Source organism: Pan paniscus, chromosome 4 (genome assembly GCF_029289425.2).
Source record: "Pan paniscus chromosome 4, NHGRI_mPanPan1-v2.0_pri, whole genome shotgun sequence".
Lineage (NCBI taxonomy): Eukaryota > Metazoa > Chordata > Mammalia > Primates > Hominidae > Pan > Pan paniscus.
The window spans coordinates 142,641,091-142,667,409 of NC_073253.2; the positions used below are offsets into that span (position 1 = coordinate 142,641,091).

General features: G+C 43.6%; 2 protein-coding genes across 4 annotated transcripts in view; one reads left to right on the forward strand and one right to left on the reverse strand.

The window, feature by feature from the left end:
* Positions 1-669, forward strand: part of STK32A (serine/threonine kinase 32A) — a 154,288-nt gene extending 153,619 nt beyond the window's left edge. The window contains exon 13 of the mRNA XM_008954481.6: positions 283-669. Coding sequence (XP_008952729.1) covers positions 283-400 — 118 coding nt within the window. The 3' untranslated portion in view covers positions 401-669. The remainder of the gene's footprint in view (positions 1-282) is intronic.
* Positions 670-2,516: 1,847 nt separating this feature from the next.
* The window catches only part of DPYSL3 (dihydropyrimidinase like 3), a 119,507-nt gene continuing 95,704 nt past the window's right edge, over positions 2,517-26,319 (reverse strand). For all 3 annotated transcript variants that reach the window (XM_003829068.5, XM_003829069.5, XM_008954480.6), the window contains 10 exons: positions 24,941-25,002; positions 23,953-24,033; positions 20,070-20,138; positions 16,947-17,067; positions 13,190-13,346; positions 12,342-12,483; positions 10,778-10,948; positions 9,354-9,533; positions 7,262-7,424; positions 2,517-5,833 (listed from right to left, as the gene is read on the reverse strand). In XM_003829068.5, coding sequence (XP_003829116.1) covers positions 5,745-5,833; positions 7,262-7,424; positions 9,354-9,533; positions 10,778-10,948; positions 12,342-12,483; positions 13,190-13,346; positions 16,947-17,067; positions 20,070-20,138; positions 23,953-24,033; positions 24,941-25,002 — 1,235 coding nt within the window. In that variant the 3' untranslated portion in view covers positions 2,517-5,744. The remainder of the gene's footprint in view (positions 5,834-7,261; positions 7,425-9,353; positions 9,534-10,777; positions 10,949-12,341; positions 12,484-13,189; positions 13,347-16,946; positions 17,068-20,069; positions 20,139-23,952; positions 24,034-24,940; positions 25,003-26,319) is intronic.

Below are 26,319 nucleotides of genomic sequence, written 5' to 3' on the forward strand. Positions count from 1 at the left end.
AGCAACCTCTGCTTTAGGAGAGAACAAAGGGAACTGTCACCATCTCTCAGACCCACAGTGGGTGGGCAGCCAGCAAGCTGCTGGCTCCCTGGGCTTGTACTGAAATAGTAGGCTGTTGTAAGTTTTGTGGCCTCCGAAGTTCTGCATGCGAAGTACCCTGTTGTCCAGGTCATGTTAAGTGTCCTGCTGTGTGCTTAGCAGCCATCTGAGCAAAGGGCAGGATCTAGAACTCTTCAGATTCTGAAAAGTACCAGCCTTAAGCATGTGATCTCATTTCCGCAGGTTACTTTGGCCTTTTTATCCCCCATCTCCTGCTCATGGTCCGGGTCTCCTTTGTGACGGGTTGGTGGTAGAAGAGCTGATTCCAGAAAGTTATTTGGAACCAGAGGGCCCTTTTTAGTCTCCTACTCAGCATTCTCATTCCCCACCTGGTCAACGTGACTCAGCCACTGAACAGCTCCACCCTGAAGGAAGAGATGTGAAAGTCAATGTGTATCTTTCACCATTTAAGAAGAAAACCTCTTCATGCCTTTCAGACTGCTGCATCCTGAGTTTGTTAAGTGCTGACTATTGCCTTTAAACCCACTCAAATCCTAAACAGAGCTCAGCTGCTGCCTCGGTCATGAGCAGGGAGAGGCGCTTCACCAATCCTGAGTTAGAGCCATAAAATGGGGCTATAAACCAAAGCTTATTAAACATCAAAACTCGAACTTCAACTGTAAAATAATTAATTCTTTATGCACTTAGAGTAGCTTTTGACTGGGATTCTGAGCTTCTGTGTTAAAAGGTATAATCACTCTATGCTCCTGTATCAAGGGCATTGTTCTATCAAACCAACGGGGGCTCATCACATATAAAAGCAATTAATCAGAAATGGCCATCCCCTGGTATCCCATCTCCTCCCCACCCGTCCCAACCTCCACATCACCAGGCAAAACATTCATGCCCTGCAAGCTTGCGAATGGTGCCACGGCCACGGCTCTTTTTGCCTTCCTTGCATCCATCCCTCTTCAGTTATCACAAATTGATTTTCTTTGTGGAGTTATTGGGAGTCCATGTGGTTCAGGTGGCTCAGGGGCCAGGTATGTTATCCGGTGTGGCCAATTGGTCCCACGTGCTCTTCTGGCCACAGTGACTAGGTCAATGGTGAGTACATGCCCCAAGCCAGACTGAATCAGTCTTTTTAGCGGGAACTATTGAGGGACTCTCTCCTTCTTCTGAGGTTACTAAGCAGGTGAAATGAAAACCTGGAGATGCTGACAACCAACTTTGTCCCACATAAAAAAAGAGCTTTCCTGGCGAGGTGTAATCCCAGCACCTTGAGAGGCCGAGGCGGGTGGATTACTTGAGGTCAGGAGTTCAAGACCAGCCTGGCCAACATGGTGAAACCCTGTCTCTACTGAAAATACAAAAAATTAGCCCGGTTGTGGTGGCGCGTGCCTGTAGTCCCAGCTACTCAGGAGACTGAGACAGGAGAATCGCTTGAACCCAGGAAGTGGAGGTTGTAGTGAGCTGAGATGGTGCCACTGCACTCCAGCCTGGGCAACAGAGGGACACTCATCTCAAATAAAATAATAATAATAAAAAAAGAGCTTTCCTAAGAAGGAAGCACTTACTGAAGGCACACAGGGCCGAAGTGGAAAGAAGCAACGCTCTGATGTCAGGGTCTAGCACTTAGATCCAACTACACTTGAGTCTGCCTGACTGAACTTTACAGTTGCACCAGACTTTAAAATTCCACTTTCCAATTTCCCCCCGGTAAACTAGTTTAACTTTTGCGATGAAAATATGATCTGCACAACAAATTACAACTGGATTCAGCAGTGTTTCCCTCAAAAGGGTGTAGTATAATAGGTTTGGTGGGATGCTAAAAGATGGGATGGGATAGAAGGGTTCAGTAGTCAAAAGCTTGAGAACCCTGAATTAGGCAAACTTTGAAAGACCTTTATCACAGGATTTCTCAGAGTCTTCAAGTTGCCGATATGTACCTGAAAGCTCTAAGAAGAGCAGATATAGCAAATAATGCTTCCGTACACTGATTTTACTCTTTGGGATCCATTTGCTAAAGAATATACTTTGGTATGGGTGTAATTTGAGTTTTTCTTCAAGTCTAGGCTATTAAAAAGAAGCAGAAAATGCTTGCAAAACAATCAAATAGCAAGGCTTTAGGGGAAAGACCAAAACAAAAAACAAAAAAAAAAAACCCAAAACAAAAAGCTTTATGGCTCTGTTCTGGACTTAGCTAGATTTATCCCAAATGGCATATAATACTAAATTTGATGATCCACAGAAGAAAAAAACTTACTCATTCTCCAAAGTTTCAAAATGGCCATCAAGCTTGGTGGTCAAAACTAACAACTCAATTTCAAAAATAGAAGCCCCCAATTTTTCTCCAGACAACTCTGTTATCAGCAGATCTACCTGCCCCTCTTACTAACCCTTTCAGTTCTACTGGGCAATTTTAATATTATAGGTGAAAATGCACATCACACAAAGAAGAAGACTGGAGAACAATGTTGGTAATTTCATAGTTATTTTAATAACCAGGTTTACATTAACAGTCACTTGATGAACTTTTTTCTTTAATGTCAGCTAAACTCAAAACACAGTTTTGTTCACGGTTCAAACCAAACAGCTCTTCATGTTCCAGAGCTGCCTCACAGCTAGCACAGATCACAGGAGATTACTGTCTGTCCACACCCACCAGACACAGAACTGAACACCCACACACCAGTTTTCAAAGAGGGAACTTACAATGAATGCTGGCTGCCCAGGGCAGCCCATGAGTGTATCTGGGACTCAAGCTGGAGTTTTCCAGAGGAGAAAGCCTGGGAAGCTTGTGGCAAGGAAGTTGGGAATTGCCCACCCTACTGGAAAGGGCTTCTCAGGGATGAGTGAAAATCCAGGCTCAGGTATCAGCCCTTTGTGGAAACATGACACTCTCAGTATAGACAGTCGTGAAGAACAAGGCTGAGGGATTTTGAAGTAAACCCATTTTCAGGATGACTACAATCCTGCCACTTCTAGAAAACTTAGAAGTACAAGAAATAGCTCTACTACAGGTAACTGATTTAACAATTTCCCAAACACCCTTTCCACTACCCAAGCCCGTGGCCCTCAGAGAGAACCGGGACGGATTGCCATCTGGGTTCAGAGGCAATATGCGGAGGTTGGGGGGATGGCAGGGGCATCCTCAGGGTTGGGGGGCAGGCCAAGGGATGAGATGGCAAAGGACAGCTTGGGAATCAGATAGATGATCCAGCGTGCCTTCCTACACTTGCATGAGGTGCCAGTGAATTCGAAGAGGGCCGGGACTCACCATTGTTTTCTTTTCCTAAACCTTTTGTATAGGCCTGTTTGATGTGTCTTATGAAACGAAACAAATCTGAATATAAATTTTAAAATAGTGGGAGTTATTCTCGCAATTCCCAGGGATTTCTATGCTTGGAGAGTTAGTAATGGTAAGTGAAGAAAGAGAGGCTTCCTGAGCTCATGTTGTTCCTCCCGAGGGCATTTGGGGGTTGTTCCCAGAGCAAGGAAATCTTGTGCAGAATCAAAGGTTCTGGTGGAATGGTTCACTTCGGAAGTCCCAAGGGCAGTGCGGATGACCAATTTGGCCATGGAAGACTTATCTTCATGGCACAGAGAGGTTGTGCAGGGATGAGTCAGACTCAGGGGCTGAGTAACAGCAGAGCAGAGAGTGCAGAAGTGGACGCTCAGAAGCGAGTTTATGTGTGTCTTTTCCTCTATCTGCTGGCTGTGGCTGGTACTGCAACCTATCCCAAAGTAACAGCCTAGTCAATGAGGTATATGCTTCAGATCTGGCAAACTCTCTCTGCACATAAAACTGTTATTCTGAGTTCTCTGAAAGACCCCCACATCTTTGAAGTGTAAATTAAGAGCTACATTTTCCCTTTTACTACATCTCCCTTAAAAGAAAAGCACTACAAGAGCTTTAAAATAGCAAGCTTCCCTATTCTAAGGGGAAATAGTCTTTTTTCATGATTCGAACAGAAGGTAGCTTGCTAGGGGAAATCCTGTTCCTTGGCTATCTCCAAATTCCTTTGTAGCCCAGTGTGTACTTTTCTCTGGTCTTCAACTTATTCAAACCTGCAGTCAGAGATAATGGTTTCTCCTAAGCAATTAAAAGGTGTCTGAGGCCTGCTCTTCTCTTCAAAGCACTTAGTACACAGGGTTACAGGTGCTACCACTTGGATTCCCCAGAGCATGGAAGTCTGATCCCAGGTTGAACATATTTCTTCTGAAAATGAGCATCTTGGTTCTATAGATTCTTATCTTGCTCACAGGACTTGCTCCAAAACTGAATTTTCAGAGGCGGCATGATAGGGAAAGAGATATTCAACTCTGACAGACAAGGTAGATCAAAGCACCCACACTAATTTCTTTCAGGTGCCCCATGAGGAAGACTGCATCATGTCACTTCCACTCACTTGGGGAGATTCTAGGACTGAGACACAAAGTTCCCCCAGAGTTTCTGCTAATGGAAGGGGAAACAGGTGGTTTGGAATGGAAAGGTGGAACCAGGTCCACAAAATGTGCTCCCTCTGCTCAAGACTGATTTTGGCTTTCCCAATTCCCCACTTGACTTTCATATAAGCTGAGATGACCTATTACGGTAAAAATTAGGGAACACCTAATAAAACCAACTTTCAAAAACTCCTATTTATCATGGATGTGCCAGGATCAAGAGAATCAAACACAAACTGCCTGTAAGAGAGGCCCTTCATTCTGCCTCATCTGAGCTAAAATCCTGACTTGGGATGCCAGAAGCATGCCACTCTTCTCGGTTTGCAAAGACAGAAGAGTGAGAGGTGACCTCGCCGTGTTTAGAAGGAAGCGTCTTTAAGCTGTGGGTGCCCTCACCACGTGGGCCTGTGCTATGTTCTCAGCTGCTGGCTTTTAAGAGCACCAAAGAGGCAGGGAGGGCAAGAGGAAGAGAAGTGTCATTTGCTCTGTCCCTGCCTGGCCTTCCCAACCCAGGAAAGAGAAGGATTTGAAAGCAACACTAAGAAAGAGGCCTGAGCAAACACTGGCACAATCAAGCAGGTGGAAGAAATGGTTGGGTCTTGGCATTTTGATAAATGTTCAAAGAAACAAAATTTACTTGTAGGGGACGTGACAAAGAACAGAACCCAAAGACTGCCTGCCTTCTCGGCAGACCCTAGGGAGCTGTGGTGATGTGACAGCTGCCACAGAGGCTATCTTCCATGGAAATAACGTACGTCATCAACACAATATACAACACCCCTTCCGCTCACCTGACCCACCCACCTCCCTCCTACATGCCCTACCCCAGCCCCTCTGCACCCTCCACCTTGCTCCAGGCTCCCACCACCCACTCACCCCAAATAACCTGCATCCCTTTTGTTCATTTCCCTGACGTCCCAGCTTGTCTGTCCCCTTGTCATAAGATGCAGCACTACACACGCTCTCAACACTATGATAGAGCAGACTCTTTTACCTTAGTGGCCTGTCTGATTGCATGCATGTAAATGGGGGGGAGGGGAGTCAAACAAATCAAGGCTATGCATAAACAGAAAACAAAGCAATATTCGTAAAGCTAGGCAAGCGAGCGTAACATTGGAGAAACATAAGGCTTGAGGCTTATTGATTCTTTAGATCACAACCGTTTGGATTCGCTTTCCTTCTTAAATATCGGTGTACCATTTTGGCTTCAAAACAATCTCTTCTTGCTTCTGCCCCTCTCTTTGAGGAAGGCTTGCTTAACTCAGAGATGTGATATTAGAACGGCCGCCTGGAGGTGCCACGATGCGCTTGCTGGCTGAGCGAACCCCCTCATCCACTTGGGTGCCTACAGTTGGAAATAAATTCCCAGGGGGAAAAAAAAACAGAGTGGCAGGTGGGGGATGTGGGCAAGAGAGAAACTGGGTTAATTTTAAGAGTGCAAGATATGAAGTGCCTTGCTGGTCTCACCTCCCAAGAAACTTCCATTCCAGTCTATCAGGTCTTCTAGACTTTTCTTATGGCCCCGAAAACTAGCCTCTGGTAGGAAAAGCCAAGTTCTTATCTAGATTTCATCTGACCCAGAGCATGATAATAATACTGGGAAGAAGAACAATGACAAAGACGTGACACTCATTGTGACAGGCAATGCTTTCGGTGCTTAACCATTATCTCCTTTAATCCTCACCACCATGGCTTGAGAGAGGTGCCCTTATCTGTTTTACAGAGGAGATAACTGAGGTTCTGAAAGGTTAGGTCACTTGCCCAAGATCTCACAGTGCAAAGCAGTGATGGTCAGGTCTTTGTGACAACAGCACAAAAAGAAATTTCAGTGTGTGCTTGGGTCTATTCGGAAAGGAGCCTCTAAAAGCTTAAGAACTAAGGTAGCCAGAGAACAACAACAACAAAAAAGGCAAAAACTTTGAAAACAATTGCTTATGACTAGCAGAATGTGACCTCTGGCAAAGTCACCTCCAAACTTTAAACTCTTTTCCTTTGTCTTTCTTCCCCTCGGTCTCCCTTACCTCTTTCTCCCATGTTTCTGTTTCTCCCATTCCTTACCCTTTCCTCATATGCTGTAATTTTACCTTTAAATGTCTTTCTTTTCTTGTTGTCTTACTTCCTTCACATTTAAATTATTCATTATAGGAATGCAAATCTACATTTATTTTTCTCCATTTTAAGACTACTGGTTAGGGAGCAACTGAATGATTATTTTCTAATTATATCAGAGAGTTCGTAAAGAATAGGTAAGACTAATCACACGGCTAACACATAGTAGATGTTCAATCAGTGGTAGCTAGTGTTAGCATTATTATAATTACTAGGAATGGGAGAATATAATAAAAATCCTAGGTTAGAAGATGCTACTGCAATTTGAGGATAAAAATAATTTAAGCTATCTTTTAATCTGGACAAATAAAGAAAACATACTATGTTGCATAGCGCTCATAGGCCAATGCTGGAAATCACTATCAATTCATAGAGGGGACCAGCTCCCCGACCCTGCCCCCAACCAGGGCTGATCTCTAGGCAGAATCAGTCACCACTTAAACCTGGTCTTCAGCCTGACTGCCTTGTCTTACTTTCTTACCAGGACCCCTTGTCAATTCAGGGACCCTTCCTGCTTGCCCCAGTAACCTTCTCCCTAAAGTTGACACCAGTGCTAGGCTGGAAAACTCCTTCAGGTTGAGTTCTCAGGAACACCCTGTGGCCTCAGAACATTGATCTTCCCCTTCCCCCTTCTCTTATCTTTTGATGAGCCTGTCCCACTCACCTGACAGGCTAAATCCCGACTGATGAAGATTCCTCACAGGTGGGTTCGGCCGAGTAGGAGAGCCCCGAGCAGAGCCTGCGGGGGTGCCACCTTTGGGGGTGGTGGTCAGGTCAAACACAGGCCCATCGTACATGCCCCTTGGGACGGCATGCAGGTCTGCCATCTGCAGCCAGAGAAGAGCATGTCACCATTCATTCATTCAGCATTTTAGGGTCTGTTCTAGGTATCATAAATATATTAGTGAATACAGTGTGTCGTGGGAGCTAGGAATTAACAATAATAAAGATAATTTGAGGAAGGGAGAAGTAGTATAAAATAAATAAAGGAGGATGTGATGATAGAGTGACAATGGAGGTGGTCAGTGAAGGCCCTTCTAAATAGATGAGCTTCGATCAGAAGGATCAAAGGACGTTGCTATGGGGTTGGGGTTGCCAGAGGGAGGAGGCTGGAGGGATACCGGGGAGTGGTGTGGATGACAGAGAAGCCAGCAAAGAGAAGAGCAAGGGCAGACAGCTGCAGTGGGAATGATTATGAAATAGAAGAACAGCAGTACAGCTGGAGCAGAGGGATAGGAAGGGTAGGTCATGACACGAGGTCACAGGTCCTGGCCAGGATGGGATCACATGGGAGCTCCACCCTCACACTCTTCAGCACACACCAGGGTGGGCAGGCCTTGAAGTGAGTGTCTGTGGTCTGACCCACTGACCTCTGTCTGTGGCTGTGAACTTGCCCTGGGACTGTGGAGCCAGCCAGCAACTTCCACCCAGCACATGCTCTGCTAGGCCTTATGCCAGGCACTAGGGCCTTTGGCCATGGGAAACACGGTACCTCCCGCAAAGGGGCTTACAGTCAACTGGACAAACACTGCAAGACCACCCATGGCAGCGGCACACAACCTCCACCCATTTCTTAACTTTGGCCAGAGGGGAGGCAGTGAGGACGTGCTGCCAGAGAAGCCTGACAGTGCAGGATGGATCATCACAAGAAGTCCTAAGTCCTGTCAGAGCCTCCTTCCCTGTTAGTGACTCAAATGCCAGCACAGAAGCCGAGCCCATCAAATGTGCAGATGCTAATGATTCTAGTGATGTGATGACTGTATCTGTACTCCCCAAAACCAAGAACTCTACATCATCAACACTTCCCTGGTTTCAGAATCTAAATCACACTCATAGAAATAAAGGGTCAATACTGGGGAAGTCTCCTTCTCTATTAGGCCCAAACTGGAGTGTGGAGCTCAAATTCCACAATCCTAGGGTAGGGCTAATACACATATGTATACAAACACATATATATACATATATATGTATATGTGTGTATATATATATAGTGTGTGTATAAAAAGTATAATACAATAAATACAATAAATATAAATATGTGAATATATTTATATGCATTTTTATTTGTTTTTAATTATATTTATTGTATTGTTACAATACAATACACAATACAATATAAATATATGTTTATTTATATATTTATATATTATTCTATATTTATATATTAAGTATATATAAATATAATACATATATTGTAAATATATATTTAATTTCTCTGCACCTCCATTTTTTATACACATGCACACATTTGCACACATGTATCTATAGACCTATACATATACACACATATCTCTGTGTGTGTTTACATATAAAATCAGAGAAACAAAGTTTTATTCAAAATACAGTAGCTAAAATGTTATAAGTGTTTGCCCCTGTGGAGCAGCACTGGACAGAATGACACAGGGATGTGTCAGTGTGGATTCTCAGTTCTCACCTTCAGACTTTAAGAGTAATTTATTTTTAAAAAAAATACACTGGCCTTATTTTGAATTATTCGAATTTAAATTATTTTTAATAAAGTACTATAAAAATGTAGGAAAAGTCATTTGGGAAAAAAAGCTCTCTTTGAACAAAAATTTTCAACACCCTCTTTAATAGTACATTAAGTCTGTGTAGCTGTTCTTGGGGACAAGACTGTCACTGAATTTCTCAGTGAGAGTCTAGAGATCACAGTGCCCTGTGTTCATGGTTACTATCTCTGAGCGTGAGTGGAACACAAAGCTCCTGCACCACCTCAGAGCTCCCCTGCTTTTTACCTTCCTCCGTGCTTTAATGCGCTTGTAGACATAGTCGGAGAACGGGCTGCAGGGTATGAAGCGGCCAGCCCCCTGGGTCACGTGCAGATTGCCGTCTTCCAGCATGATCTTGCCCTGGCAGATGACAACCAGAGGAGCCCCGCGCAGCTCCATCCCTTCAAAGATGTTGTACTCTGCAGCCTAGAGGCAGGGGTGAGAAGCAAAGCCACAGTAAGGGTATAGAAAGAGGAGAAAGAGGAACGTACCTTCTCTCCTTGAGACCTTCAGTGTCATTTGCTGCTGATTCACCAGGTAAGCCAGGAAAAGCTCACCATGCATCTGCAAGCATCCAGTGGGTAGAAGGCACCGGAGACAGATTTACTAAGACAAGACTAAACTTCCTAGCAAAAAGAAGTGTCCGGTCTTTAATAAGGTCCTCAAGTGGAAGTCAACTTTTGTCTTGGGTAGTGTTCAAAGAGAAGCTGGATAACTATCCAGGATGCTGTACATCACTGTCTTGTATTGAGCAGGTGGGCAGAGAGGTTATGTACCCTTTAGGTCCCTCTAGCTCCAAATTAAATAACATGAGATGACACAATATTTAAGCAAAGGCCATTGCCACCAAAAATGGGATTTCTCCCTACCTCCTTCATTACTCAACCAGCAAGAGGCATTACTGTACTGCCAATAATTAAGAACATCAGTTTAGAGTCAGCTTGTCTGGGTTTCAATGCTAGCTTCACCATTCGCTTGCTGCACAAATTATTTAATTTTTCTGTACCTCCAATTTTTAATCTATAAAACGGAGGATAATAGTCCCTACCTGTAGAAGACTACTATGGAAATCCAGTGAATTCAAAGCACAGTGCCTGAAACATAAGTGCTTAAAAATATTAACTATTTTTAACAACAGTGTCGAACCCGTTTCTGTTAGGTACTGCACTTTAATTATCATCCTCCATGTGAAACTCATCGTGAGGAAGTCATCAGTGCTGTTTACCAGTTATTTCCTATTCTTTCTCTTTCCAGGCACAAAGGATCATTGCACGTCCTGACTTCCGGAAGTTAGGTATAGCCACAGGACTGGCTAAGACCAGTGCCATGTGAGAGGCAGTGACGTACACCACGTCTAGGGGAAGCTTTCAGAGCCAGTAGACCATTCACCAGGTCATGTTCCCCTGTCTCAGCAATCATGAAAACATATGTAGAGAGGAAGCCTCTATTGGCCTCTGTCCCTGAGTGACTAGAATGGGCAGAGCCCATCTGCTTTGGAAAGCAGGAGAAACACAGTTGAGGTTTTGAGCCACTGAGATTTAGGGGATGGATTATTATTGCAACCCGTCCTAGTCTAACTACCCTGGCACACCACATAAACACATTTCTCCTGACCAAGTTCCTTGCATGCATTCTCCATTCTACTCCACTCCCACCAGAGCGGGCCTTACAGACTGGTGGTTCTTGGCAGAGACGATCTTCACAGCATCTGGATCCCAGATGACGAGGTCGCTGTCAGAACCCACAGATATTCTTCCCTTGCGGGGATACAGGTTGAAGATCTTGGCAGCGTTTGTGCTTGTCACAGCCACGAATTGGTTTTCGTCCATTTTCCCTGTGGCCTATTGAAATATAAGAAATTATATCTATATCTATAGCTACATATATATCAATTCAGGGCTTCTGAACTCAGAGAAAGACAACCCACAAAGGCATAGAAATACAAAAAGGAGCCACCTGAAAAGCTGGTGAGCTACAGAACCTCACTCAGCAAGCTCGAATTAGCTGGGCTGTCGTGACTACTCAGGTAAAATGGTCAAACACATGGTTTAAGATAGAAGTTACTGCCCCTGCAGTATGCATTTTTTTCTATATGTTCTTACATTTACTTACTCATTTTCTTCTTCTAATTTCAAAAAGGATTATGGAGAGTTCACAGTAAAAACAAATGTGATTATAATCCCATCCTTTAGATATGTATTTGTGTTTGCATATGTTGTATGCATAGAATAAATACAAAAGAACCTCACCCAAATGATAACAATGGGTTCCCTGGGTTGTGGAATTGAGATATTTTTGTTTTCTTTCAAGTGTGTGCTTGTCTGTAGTTTCCAAATATTCTTTACTGAGCATGTGTCATGGTGGTAATTTAAAAATATATATTATCTTGGAACTATTCCAAATAGTGCCAGGATAAATACATACGTACTGCTCTGCAGTATATGAAAAAGGAAACACTATGCGAGAGAACAGACAACAATATTTATATTTTCCCTCTTTTCAAACCAAAAAGCCTCTTTACGGAAAGAATTGAGTTTAAAACCTAGCTCTGAGCTTCCTGGGAGCAAAGAAGAAAAAGAAAACTCAGTGAAATTACACTGTGTAGATTAATGAGGCTTTAGTATACATAACTCTGATAAGAATGTTTTTAGGATTTTTGAAATGAAACATAGAGCAGTAATCAACTTAATAATGAGATAATTGTTGATTTTACTAAAATCTTTGAAAGAGTCTTAATTTGAATGGCTATTTCTTTCATCAGTCCTTGTGATGTGAACAAGGAAAATAAAACAGGCTACTTGCCAGAAGACATTTAGAGACAATCACTTGTATCGCCTGAATGACCACATGCCCTCAGTACAGGGCGTCCTTGATAAGCAAGATGACTTTGGTCTAGACACAGACTCATTGCTTATCGTTTCAAAGGATTATATCCAGTTCTTTCAAAAGAAGTCATAAAACTATCCAAACAAAAAGAATTAACTCACTATTATTTTAAGTACAGGCTATTCGTACACTCAGATGAAGGAGTTGCATGTCTGGTTCCTAGTCCTAACAGTCTAGATAAGGAAGCCTCCTTCAGAATGCTAGGCCTTAGGATTCATCACACTAGAAGGAAATTTTCCACACTGCCTGAGCCACATGGTTCCAGAGACATCTCAGCAAGTACGAGATCCCATCTGCACTCGCAGTGTCACCAGCCCAACTGGAGGTCCCATGACCTCCATGCCTTACCACAGCCTTGTCCCAGATGACAGACATCCGCTCCTCCACACCATTGGTGCCCTCAGGAATGGCTGTGAAGTTGTCCTTCCCAATTGCTTTCTGGGCAGTGCTGAAGGTACAGTGGGCACTCCCAGATAGCTGCAGATCCCCGCTGGCAAAGGAGAAAAGCTCCACATGAACAGGGGAGATGGCTGGAGGCACACTGGGAGCTTAGAGTCTTGTGTCTACTGTGAGGGTTTGGATTCTGACTATTTGGGTTTGGAATCCCTCCTCTACCTCTTACTAGATATATGAGCTTGGATGAGTTTCTTCCCCTCCCTGGGCTCAGTTACCCCATCTAGAAAGTGAGGGGGTGGGATTAGCTCATCTCTTTTGTAGCAAAATAAAATGTACTCAAATGAGAAATGTCATGATCCTATATGTCTGCAGAGGGCAGCAACAAAGGAGTCTCCCTATAATTTTGATTGTCATCATGACCAACTATTTGAACTTAGGCAAATGATTTAGCTTCTCTGACCTTCAGTTGCTTTATATGTAAATGCTGATAAGAGTGCCTCACTCATAAAGTTGTTAGGAGAAACAAATGAGATTGTGAGTGTAGTCTTACCATAGAGCTTGGCACATAATAGGTTTTAACTGCTATTACCATTATTAATATTATGACTGTATTAATGTTTAAAACAGGATGGGGAAGAGCCTGCTTTCTACGCTCAAGACTGTAAAAGAATTCCCAATACACTGTTCACACTGCAGACTCTGGTCAAGTTGATAGATGGGACTGCTCCTGTCCTCAACCCCCAGCTGGACTCAAGAGATGTTTTCACCAAACGCCTGCTGCTGGGCATTCCTGCACCAACCTGGCCAGCAAGGAGTTGATGTAGTCCGGAGTAGTTGGGTCAGGGCTCAGGGGTGGGGATGTCACAAATGCAGCCGCCTTGGCCCAGTTCTTGCTCCAATAATGGGTTCCATCTATGCCGAGGCTGGCAGTGATGGGCTCACCAAAGACTACATTTCCTAGAAGGGGCAGGAAACAGACAAGGGGTTAGCATAAAGTATATGCTGCACTGGGCCAAGCCTATTTAATTTAGCTCCTAAGCCTACCCAGGACTGTGTCTCAGAGTCAGACTGACCTGGGTTCAAGTCCATGTTCCCACCTTTTTAAAGCCCCTGCTTTCCTATCTGCTAAAGGTGACCAAGTTTGTATTCTCTAGATTAAAAGAAGCCATTGGTTGTTAGATGCAGTGTTAATTCTCAAATTTTGAGGCAAGTTAAAATTTGAGGCAAAAGAAAATAAAATATACATATTGATTTCAAGATTCATCCTCATTTCAGAAATACTAAAATGCTCCAGTTCTTGCTCTAGTAATGGGTTCCATGTATACCAAGGCTGAAATAGATATATTCTGAAATTGATGAAACAAGATGATGTCTACTTCTTGGGCTTGTGAAAATGAAAAGATATGGCATATGTGAAGCATCTGGCACCTAGAGGATGTTTGGTAAATATCGCTTTCTTTACCTGTTATGCCTTCCCACAGTAGGGGCCCAAAGTCCCAAATGTGCACCCACCACTGGGAATTGCTAGATGCTCCCATTATAACGATATGCTTTGGTTCCACAAAGTAAAATCCATTCCTGTGGATTAGAGACTCTCATGATTTTTTTTTATCATGTTTGTTACTCCTAACATGATGACTTGGTAAAAGTCACCCAATAACCTAGGACACATCGAATATGAGACTAGCTTCTTGGATTCTGCCTCAAAAATTAGAGGCCTAACTACCCAAACCATGGAGAGGGGATAAAGGCTATTGGAATATACACTGATCTAAGCTGTTTAGCTTCTTTAAGAAGAAGGAATAGTGATATAGAAAGCAAATGCTAGCTCATAGCTAGGTGGTTGGTACCAAGTTTCTCTATGCCAAAATCTGGGGCCAAAGCTACCCTATACAGCCCTGCACTTCTTTAACTTTGGTCCTCCATCTTCCACAGTCAAATTCTCCACAAGTTTGCACTCTATGGCCAGGATTACAAATAGATTTTGCCTTGTTTCAACTCCATTCAACTGGTAATAGTTGCCTAGAATTCCATGAAGGGAAGAATTCTAATAATGCTTGGGGTCTCAGTAGGAAAGACTCATGATTAATTAGTAATGTCTGCCATGGGCAAAAGAAGGAAGCGATGGCAATGATTCACATTGGACAGCCCTGCTTTTGGGGGTGAGAGTAAAAAAAAATCCAAGTGATGAGAATTCAAGGGCTCTCCAAAAATACTTACACACTAAAGGATACAGGACCATAAAGATATGAAGAAATGAAAGTCACAGCAAGCACTCAACTACTATTGAAAGAAATAGAATCTTAAAAGTGGAAGAACTCTCCCTCTGGACTATGTTTAGCATGGAAGAGTAAAAGAAGCTAAGATAGTAATTACACCTAGATTTGAATACCAGCTCTCCCAGCTGGGAGATCCTGGACAAGTTGTGCTGCAATTTCATCTGAAAAAGGACATTTCTGAGAAATGCCTATTTCTCAGAGTTCTTTGAGAATTCCACACAATAAAAAAATTAAAGTATTTATGTCAGTGCAGGGCACATAGCTGTTCCTTGTTAAATTGTAGCTTTCTAATATTAATTCTGAGCAGCCATATAGTTAAAGAGCCCTGATGATTGGTGACTAAACACATTGAGACTTCAACCATATCCTGCTCAGGAGGGAAGTGCAAACCCTGCTACACTTTGTCTTGCTCAGAATGCTCTTGGGTGTTTCCTTGAGAATGACGGTCCATGAGTTGTTTACTGACTTCAATCTCAGCAGCCAGTTTTTCATCCCTGAAATAATACCCCCATTCCACCCCGGAGACACAGCTGTACTAGTTCTGCTCGCCAGAGAATTATGTGCCAAAAGGCTCAGGGTTAGGAATTTTTCTCCATGAAGTTTGAAATAAGACCAGCATATAACTAAAACACCCTGTCCCGAGCGGCCCTAGGTCACCCTAAGAATGGGTCCCGGGCAGAATGCAGCCTCAGCAGAGGGCATGAGGGTGGTGGGTGGTCACAGTTGGCAGGGGTGTGTGTGTGTGGCACTGGGTGAGGGCAGAAGGAGTTCCTACACACTTCTTCTTTTTCTTTTTTTTGCTTTTCTCCAAGAATGAGTGAGGAGCACTGGGCTGCTTTCCTGGTTCTCGCCCAATGACTCATACCCAGTGGAGCAACCACGCCATGTCAGTTGAAACTTCTAAAAGCTAAGGAGAAAACAGCAGGCCTACGGAGAACAGAGGAAGGAAGGAGGTGCCCCAGAATCTGTCAGCTAGGAAGAGTGTCTAGACAATGTGAAAGCCTCCCCTCTTGTAAGAAAAATAGGGTCACCCTGTGCCAGAAGGCCAGGCAGCTGAACACTCAGCCATCAGTGTCATCTGAGACTATTTTTAGCTACTGCAGTCACTCACACGTGGAGTTTCACAGGCCAGTTTGGTAGATGAATCACCCATCTTGGGCCTCTCCACTACCAGAATGGCCACTGGCACGCAGCAGTAGCAACCACATCACTGGGCCTGGTAAATCCTCTCACAACCCAACACAGAGCCACACATCTGCAGCTTCTCACCTGCACTCGTCCCTTACCCAGCCTCACAACTGAGCCCACGAGTCTGACACTGAGGATGAGAACCAGAAACCGAAAAGAAAGCTCTGAAAACTTTAGCTAAGCACAAGGCAAGCAAAGGAAGCCCAAGTTAACACCAGTGGAGAAAAGAAGCAGAAGTCAACAGGGAGCAGGGACACAGCCAGGGTCGTGAAGGCCATGGTGGCCAATATGCTTTGGAGACCCACTCAACCCCTTCTCTAAAATAACTTGTGCTAGTCTCAGTGGCTCAGGAGGTGTGACCTGCATCTGCACTGTGGCCTCAATCCTGGCCAGATTATATCATCCCCGGGGTGTTTACTGGTCCAGGGATGAGCACATGACCCAAGCCAGATCAGTCACAGTGCTCCTACGGACTTTTGCTTGACCTGCTGGAAAAGGTGTATTTTACTTTCCCATCATGCTCTCTGCCAAAAATTGAGGACAACAGGTGCCTTTCAGCATCTATTCTGTGACTGTTCATACTGAACATAAACCAAACTGAGGAAAGAGAGCCAAGAAAGGAGTAAGCGTGACAAACACCTAATACCATTGTTGAGGCCCCTCAATCTAGCCATACCTGAAACACCTACAATCGGTTATTCACTTGTGTTTGTTTAAGCCAGTTTGAGCAGGATCTTTGAATTTTGCACCCAATTTAATCCTGACTGATATGTCCGTTTATAAAACTCAGACAAGATGAACTGAAAATCAAAGATCAAGGGGAGAAGGAAGATGCACAAAGTCTCAGAAGAACTGGTTCAAGCTGTGTCATCTTGGACAACTCACCTAACCTTCCTGAGCCTCAGTTTACTTAAATGCCAAGTGGGAGAAATCCCAGGATCCTCCCATCCACACAGGATGTGGAGAGCGGCTTCCTAGGGAGCAAGGCAATGAGCAAAGTAGGCACCATTTATATTACACAGGACAACCAGAGAGGGAAGGAGCCACACAGTGCCATCAGGGGCTCCGAGATCTTGGAAACACAAATCACCTTTTTTCCTGGCTTGTGAGATGAGGTCAGCTGCACTCTTGCTCATGACCTTTGTGACGTAGAGAGGGCAATTGGTTTGGCTGGCAATGGTGATGGCACGGAACACAGCCTCAGCTTCCAGCTGCAAGAAAAAGTCTCCAGGAGTCAATAGAAACATGAACCTCTCAAACTGGTGGCTCCCACCTCCACGAACTGTGAGGATGCAGTGCTGCACAGAGGTTATGGATAACTTTGGCAGGATCTGGAATTAGATAGCCTATATCCACATCTCAGATCTACCACTTCCTAACTGTGTCACTTTACTCAGCTTCCCAGTGCCTCTATCCCTCACTAGTAAAATAGTATAGCACAGCGTTGTCATCTGAGAGCAATGCCTGACAGAGGGTAAGTACTTTTTCCTTAGCCTCTGTGGTTATCACAAAGGTGACATCTGAATGAAAGCCTTTGCTCCTCAATCTTCTCAGGACAGAATCTCTGGGCAAACACAATAGCAAACCATTATGTCTAAAATAACCAGCCAAGGCAGTTAGGCATCATGGTTCCTCAAATCCTTTCCTGCAGCAGTAAGTGGTCAGCAAAGGGTTAATTTTAGGAGGCATTTCTTACAAAAATAATTCCCAGGTTTCTCAACACAAAGACTTGTTTTATTATTGATCTCTCCCATCTTACCCTAATGTAGAATTCATGTTTTCAAATATGCTAACCAACCCAGTGGCATTTATTAAGAAATTAGAAGTTTTCCCTTATTTTATTAACAAAGCAGGGTCTGAGAGCTGAGGCTCTCTCAGATGGCCTGGTTCTGAGTCCTGGTTCTGACACTTATAAGCTAGGTGAACTCGGGCACATTGCACAACCTCCCAAAGCCTCAGTTTCCTTGTCTGTAAATTGAGGATAATAGGATCTGACACGTTGGGCTGTGGTGAGGATTAAATGAGTTCATCCTTATAAAGCAGTTAGCTCATTCCTAATGGGGAAACAAGGTAAGTGCCCCTTGAGGGTTGGCTACTGATATTATTGTTGATAATATTTTCTAACCAGTTGAGGGTCTGTGTTACTCTCAAGTGGTCTACTCTCAATTTGTGTAAGTTAGTCCAATTCAGCACAGAGCAGAGACTTTGACATTCTTCCATTCAATTGGCAACAGTTCCTTTTTTTATGGATATGACATTCTGGTTAGCCTGTGGAGCCCAACACTTAAAAAAAATACCAAAAATAGCTTGCAGATGCCCAATGGCTGTATAATGCAAACCAGTCACTGCCCATTGTGGGTGTAGCTCAGCAGACAGACCTAAGAACTTGGCTGGCTGAGCTGGCCTCCCCCAAGCTGCACTTTATTCCATGTGGATGGGACCTTGGAGGCCCCTGGTCATACATGAATATGGACACCTTCCTGAAGCACCCAGAATTTTGTACTCTGGAGCGGCTGTCTCTATGCCTGGGGTCCCAGCTCTCTGAACAGCATCACTTGAGGTGGTGTCTGGGTATGCTTGAATTGAACAGGGGCTGGCTCCTCCTATGCTCACTCCTCCCACTTCACACCCATGCTGACCACTTCAGCTCCCCCAGGACCTCTGTCCTGGTCCCTTTGATCTCATTCCTCCCAAGCACTACAGGTTTTTCAGCACTTTGACAACATGACTATCTTTGGAAGGTTACATCACCCTCCAACTTCACCCAAATGGCCTTCCACGGCTATAGAGGTTTGCGGCTGAGAGGCTTTTTTACTAAAAAGGAGACAGGAATAAGGAGGAGGGTGGGGTGGTAGGGCTAAGGGGAGGTTGAAAAAACAAACCAAGGAACAAAAATAGACTTTGCTCTGAAATCCCCTGGCTGCTGCTGGAAATCCATCTTGCCAGCACATCTCCACAGTGACCAGCATTTAAGAAAAACTTCAAAAACAATGCTGATTACCCTGGTCTCTTCACGATGAGTAAACCATTTTCCAGTCCTTCAAGTGTGATCAGCCAGGGGCTTAACCTCTCTGAGCTTCAGCTTCTTTACCTGCGCAACAATGCCAACCACACAGAGCAGCGGCAGCGAGAACTGAGATAACGTATGCAATCAGCACATACCAGATGTATGCATTCCATAGAAGTGACCTAGTATTATTAAGGAGACAGACTTCGGGGATGCTGTATGTGACTGGAACCCTAATCACAAAATTATAAATTATTTAAATGGCAATAAAAATATCACTAGATACAAAGGAGTTTCTGAGGTGCTGATAATCTGTTTCCTTCTATGGGTGCTAGTTATACTAGTATAACTAGTGTAACACTAGCTAAGTGTATCTGGTTTGTGAAAATTCATTGCCTCCTTAGGATAGAAACATTTTTTTCTATATGTGTTCTATTTATATTTTAAATAAGACTCTAAAAGAGACAGGATATGGGAATCATTTCTGGTTATGATTCCTTCTTCTCCCTGTTGTAGGGTTTGGAATGACAGGACAGAAACAGGACTCGCTTCACTGATATGGAGGGCCTTGACTTTGCTCTAGGTGCTAGACCCAGGCTGCCCTTCCAAAGCCAATGTGCTTTCAGGTACATGGGCAGCCAATTCCCAGCTCTGTGCTCCATGCCAGCAGGTGAAGCTGCTGATATCTCGGAGACATGGAACCAGCCTCTAGTCACCTTTGATTTGTTGTTTGGCTGCTAAGTACAGACATAAATAAGCATTCATTTTATATATGAGAAACTTCCATACCTGGACATAATCATCACCTTATACAAATTGATGAGTATAATGTATATAAAAAACCCATTCAACATCTTATCTATATGCCAATATTTTGCAGGACTCAAAATGAAATAAGGGAATAAGTGGAAATGTCTATGAGATTCACACTGAGATTTCCTTAAGAAAGGGATTAGAAATTTAACACTCCTGAATAGCTGTGAAGGACACTCCAACTTGTGTTATCTGTAGGGAGATTAGGGGTCAGAAATAAGCATGTCTCTTACATTCCTTTCTAATTTTCTCACGGGCTCTTGAGTTAGGGTCAATCAGAAGTGGTCTTTGGAAGAAATGTTCCAATACTGCAACCTGGTACTCACATTCTCGTCGCCTTTTAACAATGTTTATTCATGCGTTGTGTGTGCACCTTCATCCCCTGTAACTTACCTCTTCTGGCCTGCTCAGTACATGGCCTTCTGGGCCAGTTATCCCCATTTCCAACATGCGGGTTTGCTCCTGAAATGAAAAAAGAAAATAGTTCTTCAATAAGCTCAAGTGAGATTTGGAAAAATTACGCTGGTATGTTCTGATCTAAAGATCTAAAGAATAAATATGCGTATGTTGAACAGATGTATTAATCCTATATTTGGAGTTGCAATATAGGGTAGACTCAACTAAAAGGATAAAAAGAAAAAACATTCAAGGGTGATTTGTTTTTATTAGAAGAAAGATAGTTGTCTGTTAGACTATTTTTTGTCTATACTGCCCTTCAAGAATCATACCAGGTCACTTATTGTTCATCTCTCTCAGTCTCAGCTGCCTCTGAAACTATACTTGCTTATCTCATTTGTTTATTCACTCATGCTCTTTAAGCCATTTCACTCAACAAAATGTATTGAGCAACTGCTTCCTCCTAGGCTCTGGGTAAGTACCTGCATTAAAGCAATGTTAGCCCCTGACCTCACGGGGCTTATAATTTAGTGCTATGTTTCCCAAAGTGTGGGCCACTTATCACTTACATCAGAATTGCCTGAATTGTTTTTGTAGAAATGCAGATTTCTCACCCATCCTAGCCTAACATATCAGAAGATGTCAGGTTGAATCCTAGAAATGCATATTTTAATAAGCCACTCAGGAGTTTTGATGTTTTAAATCTATGGCTTAAATGAATGGATTCAAAATTTAACGAAACAAAATAGTGCCTCCAAACAGCATTACCTAAGTTAGTGTCTTGGTGAAATTCTGTTTAACCAAGTTGTGGACATGGCAGAAGAAGTGCATGTCCCTTGTGGTTGATGGCAAAATTCCTCAGACTTCTAGCCTCTTTATGGAAGAAGCAGGTAGCTGGGCAGTGAGCACACACACATGAACTGATTGGAACTGGCAGAAATCCCAAGCCACCATTTCTTCAGCGTTACTGGCATTCACTCTGAAATTATTAAGACTGGTCCCTATGAACCTCTGCACCAGCAGGCCTGGCCTAGTGACCTGGGAGTACTCTGGTAATGTGTGAGACACATAGGAAAAATGGTGAATGCAACAAGCCTTGTCTCACTTTGAAACTATGAGGCATTTAGAAAGGTAAGGATTCTTACCACCTGGAAAAGAACGTTCTGTTTTTTGTTTTTAGTAATAGAAATCTCTAAAAGAGGAGTAGAAAGGAAAATGCACATACTAAAAGCAACCATGAGAAGTGAAATGGTCACTATCTCCAGCTCTACAGAAAACAAAGAAAGGTTACAGGCTTATTTTTCCAGAAAAGCACCTCCACTTTTCATTCTTACCATTCTCACTTATTGAAACTTGAACTGAATTAAATTTCTTCTAAAGTCTAGTGAGTTTCTACTCTAAATTGCCTCCAGTCACACAAGGGTTAAGGCCTCCAACTAAAGAATCTCTGTCTTAGGTGACACTTGTGCTTCTGTCTTGTTTGAGTGCACCAGGATAATGCACAGGACAAAGCTAAGCTCAAGAGGTGGCTTCCAAGCACATTTAAATCACCAGGGGATTATTTTCAAAATACACTTGCCTGAACTCTGCTACTGACTTTTCCTAATTCCAGAATACCTGGAATTAGAAAAATTTGGTGATTCTAATGCACTGTTCAGGCTAGGAAGTCCTATTCTGAAGCCATGATGTCCCTATAGCTGAGAGATTAAGAACAGCAGTAAAGCCCCACTGATGCTACCTTACATGGGGATAGCAGTGGGCCTGTTGTGGCATTCATCACAGCTACGGTTACATCACAGTTTGGGTCATGACACAACTGTAGCTTGGTCCATGAGGAAAGGAACCCTGTCTTTTACATCTTCCCCGTCCAAGGCTTGGCGTATAGTAGGTGCTCAACAAATATTTGTTGAACGAATGGCTAAAGATGCTGTCGTCTTAGACTGTTTTGCCAACTTGAAATTCTTGAAAATCATCCTTGTTTGTACCCAAAGGCAAAGATTCCTCTCTCATATATTCACTTTTGAATAAGTGCAGCAAGAAATTCTGAGTATAGCAGCTGCCTTCATTTAAACAATGTGATAAAAATCTTTCTGCTCAAGCTGAATTTAATAAACACACACAATAAACTCATCCAAATGGAAAAATGCCCCTACTCTTTTCCTGACTGAGAACAGATCTTCCCAAGGTAGGGAAATAGTAGCGGGAGGGGAAACCAGAGAAAATTCCACTCTAAGGATTCACAAGAGGAAAGAAACTGAGAACGCAGACTTTGGATTGAAGTCCATCTGCCTCCTCAGGGGCTGGAATTAACTGCCAGAGAGTTTGGTTTCCAGGGCAGCTGAAAGCAGGGCTGGGACCTCTGGCTGCTGCCCTGAAAACTTGGATAAAGGGAGGAGTACAGTTCTAATATCACTGGGTTGCCTCCCACGGGACCAAGGCATTTGGGCTCTCTAAAGAAAATGATTTCATTATCTTTGGGTGTGTGGTGGAAGTGGGCGAAAGTGCTGTCAGGGTCCTGAATAATTAGCCTCCTTGGTTATAGTGAGAGGAAACTGTACACTTACCTCACCTCCCCCACCAGCAAGACAACATGGAGAGTCTGAAATCACAACAGCTGGAGCCCTGCATGGCTGGGGTACTGCCTGCCCACAAGCCTGCAGCTGGGCTTGGGAGGCAAGGGATCCCAGATATGCCATCTCTGAGTAAAGATACCCACTGAGGTATATCACCTTAGGGGCAAAGATTTCGTTTTCCTAGTTATTTGCTGTGATCCTTGGGCCAGTGACCTAATCTTTCTGAGCCTGGATGGTCTCATGTATAAAATAGGGAGGACGATAGCATCTTTAAAGGGTTGGGTGAAAATTAAATGAGAATACACCAGAAAATTTACCAGTTCCTGGCACACAGTAGTCAGTGCTCACCAAATGGCACCTGCTATCAGGAAACTAATGGTCCGAGATGAGGGGAGGCCTAGACATTGTTCCTACACCCCTGCTGACCACATTCACCAAGTTCTGGACAACTTCTAAAATAAAAGCACAGCCCAAGTATTAGTGAGCTATGGAATGCATCTGTTTTGGCTCACTTCAATAGCTACTGCCTGGCACAAAGTGCTCAGGAAATACTCTTTGAAGGAATGAATAATGGTTTCTTGTTGCCAACATTATCAAATGGATGAAGAAAGCTCACTCTTTTTTTCGGGCTGTCTCCTCCTAGCAAAGGCCAATCTTGAGATGTTTCTGAGAAACAAAACCCTTCCTAAGACACATCTGTCCATCTATTCCATTAAGCAGCCCAGGAGATGGAGAGATAACTGCTTCCTTCTTCCTTACAAATGATCAATTTGGGCCTTGGGGCCCTCACTTTCATCACTCTTTCCTCAAGTTTCTCAGTATGATTTCTAGGAATCCAGTGAGACCTTTGCTCCTCATGAGACCTAAATTCTCTACTATCTAAGGCTGTGAGTTCCACAGACTTGGATCCAATCTCTGGCTTCTGAGAAATGCTGCCTTACGGTCTTTCTTTATGAAAGAGAATGTCTTGTAGCTTTGACACATTTTCAGAAGAGAATCAGCAAATGCTCTCCCATCAAATGGTCCAATTTGAAATCCTCCTCTTCCAGGATGCCTTTTCTGATTCTCCAGCAATGGCCAGCCCTCTTTCTGTTTTACCTCATCTTCTAGTTTCATTGCTTGTCTACATTCCCCTCTCTTTTGTTTCTTCCACCTAAATTGTGAGGTACCTTGGAGCAGGTTCTGTCTTTAGCAAGGTACTTATGATGGTGCCTTGCACATATTGAGAGCTCAAGCAGCACTGAAGAAATGAAGAAGAAAATGGAATGCAGACCCAAAGCACGCTCCAGGGAGCTGCACGGTGTTACCTGGGCAATGATATCCCCATTCTCAGCATGAACTTGAGCAATGGCCCCCAGCTCTCCCAGGCAGGTGAAGATCTCATAGAGCTGAAATAGAAATGAGTCTTTGTCACTCCTGCAAGCACTTTTAGCAGCCCCACAGAAGGGCCAATTACCAGAGCCCAAGCTAAAAGAGATGGGATAAAGCAGAGGAAATAAGTCACTAGGGCAGAAATTTATATTACATAGGCATGACCAAAGAGGAGTGCTAGTCCAAAGAAATCCCAGGAAACTCTGACTATATAAAGAACCTACCATGTTCCCTAGGCTGGCAGAGCAAATATATAATAAAGTACCACCAACTCCTCTCCTCTGCCTCTAGCACACATTTTTAATGGAATTATTTTCCCATTGAGCTGAGAGACAGCCTCAGAATTCTTCTCAACAAATGCTCTAGAAAACCACTACAGCCAGGCCAGAAACAAACACAAAAACTGAAACCCTTATCTCTTAACCTGTGAAGGCAGACATACCTTCACCTCTAAGCAGGAGGCATGGGAATTCATTTCTTGTATTTCCTCTGAAAACATAGCCTCTGTCTAAAGCAAACGAATGTCATGAATTTCTTGGGGGGAGAGTCAGAGGCAAGGCAGTAGGATTATTCCAATCAGCAGAAGGCCCTCCTGGTCCTGCAGGCGAAGAGCCTCACACTTTCACTGGGCTTATGAGGGGTTTGGAGCTTGTTTGGTAGATGGAAATTTAGGCATGTTCCTCCTCTTGCCGTTTAAGAAAGCTGCTGCCAGTGGAAACTCTAGCTCCCTGTCTGTCTTGCCATGGGCACCCTGCCTGTTACCTTATTTAAAATGTAGCGTGGACTGCAAAGGCTTCAAGAAGCATTCTGGCCCAGTGGTCTCCCACAGTGACCACAGTGATTCATGTTACAAGGGCCAAGGTCATCAACAACAATAGGAAACCCATCCAGATACCCCAAACCACATAGCAAATGGGTTGTTACCTCTGTGTTAGATACTTGATACAAATCCTTATAAGCCATATAAACCATGAAGGAGTTAACCCCTGCAAAAGAGGGACAGGAGGAAAAACAAGAGAAAGACAACATTATCATGACTGTCCTCCATCCTTTGCTCCCACTTCCATCGACCATAGCACCCAGCTGCATTACCCGGGCTCCTGTCCAACATAAAGCAGATATTTATATTCTTCAAGAGCATTTTGCTCTGCCCACCCTTGCCCCATAAAATCAACAATTCCTAACAGATGTCATAGCAGAATGGTCTCTTCTTCTGTGCCTCTTTCTAAACTCCCCTGTCCAGCATCCCCTAGCCCAGAAGGTCAATAAACTTTGTTATTGCTCAAGGCAGTAGTAGGTGGCATTAAGAATCACTCTAGCACACCAGTTGTGTTCATACCCTGGGGGCTGCACCACTGAAATCCACCACATACTAGTTCAGTGAGCTTGGGATACTTAACCTCTCCAGACGTAGGTTTCCTCACCTGTTAAATGGAAAAATAACAATACCCTACTTCATAAAGTGGTTGTGAATATTAAAGGAGAGAATACATACAGAGCTCTTAGCACCAGGCTTGGCACATATTTGGTTTCCAATTAATGGATCTCCTGGGATCAGTTCATTTTACTGTGCAGGGTGTTGGATCAGAAAGGAGAACTAAGATACAGATCCTACCCTTAGGGAACTAATGGGCAGGTTTTACCTTGTGCTTAAATATCTTAAGTTGTAAGGTTTATATGTAAAGATCTATTTAGATCTCACCCCAAATAAACTACTAATACAGTGATTTACAGAAATAGGTGGGACTGGGGAACTGAGAATCATTTTGAGGAAAGGGGGATAATTTTGGTCTCTAACCATTAGAGCCTTCTCAGCCCACAGTATTCTGGGCCAAAAGTGGGTTGTAATTTGAGAACTTCCCTACCCAGAGTGGTTCAACTCAGGGCAGTCTTCCCAAACACTACCATTCCCAAAAGCCTCTACATTATCCATGGAATGATCCAGGCTCTTTGATAAAGAAGTGAGTGTTAAAGCCGTTCGATTTTCTACGCCGGTTGAGATGCCCAGTATAAACGCAAATACAGAAAGAAGGAGTTAATCTCACGTTCTGTGTCACCAAAGATTTTGCAGGGCTTGTGGGGTATGGAGGGGATGGAAAGAAAATATCATCCTCTGAGGGGGTCATCCTTTCCCTGCCATCCCAGGGCACACTCTTCCAGTGGACTCCTAGCATTTGTGTCTAGACTACTCCTTTGGTAATGGTTCTTGCACACTATGACATTTATTCTGTTGTTCTTCATGAGCCTGTTTTCTTTTGCCTTGGGTGTTCAGCAAAGGCCATTACTTACACTTCTCTAAGACC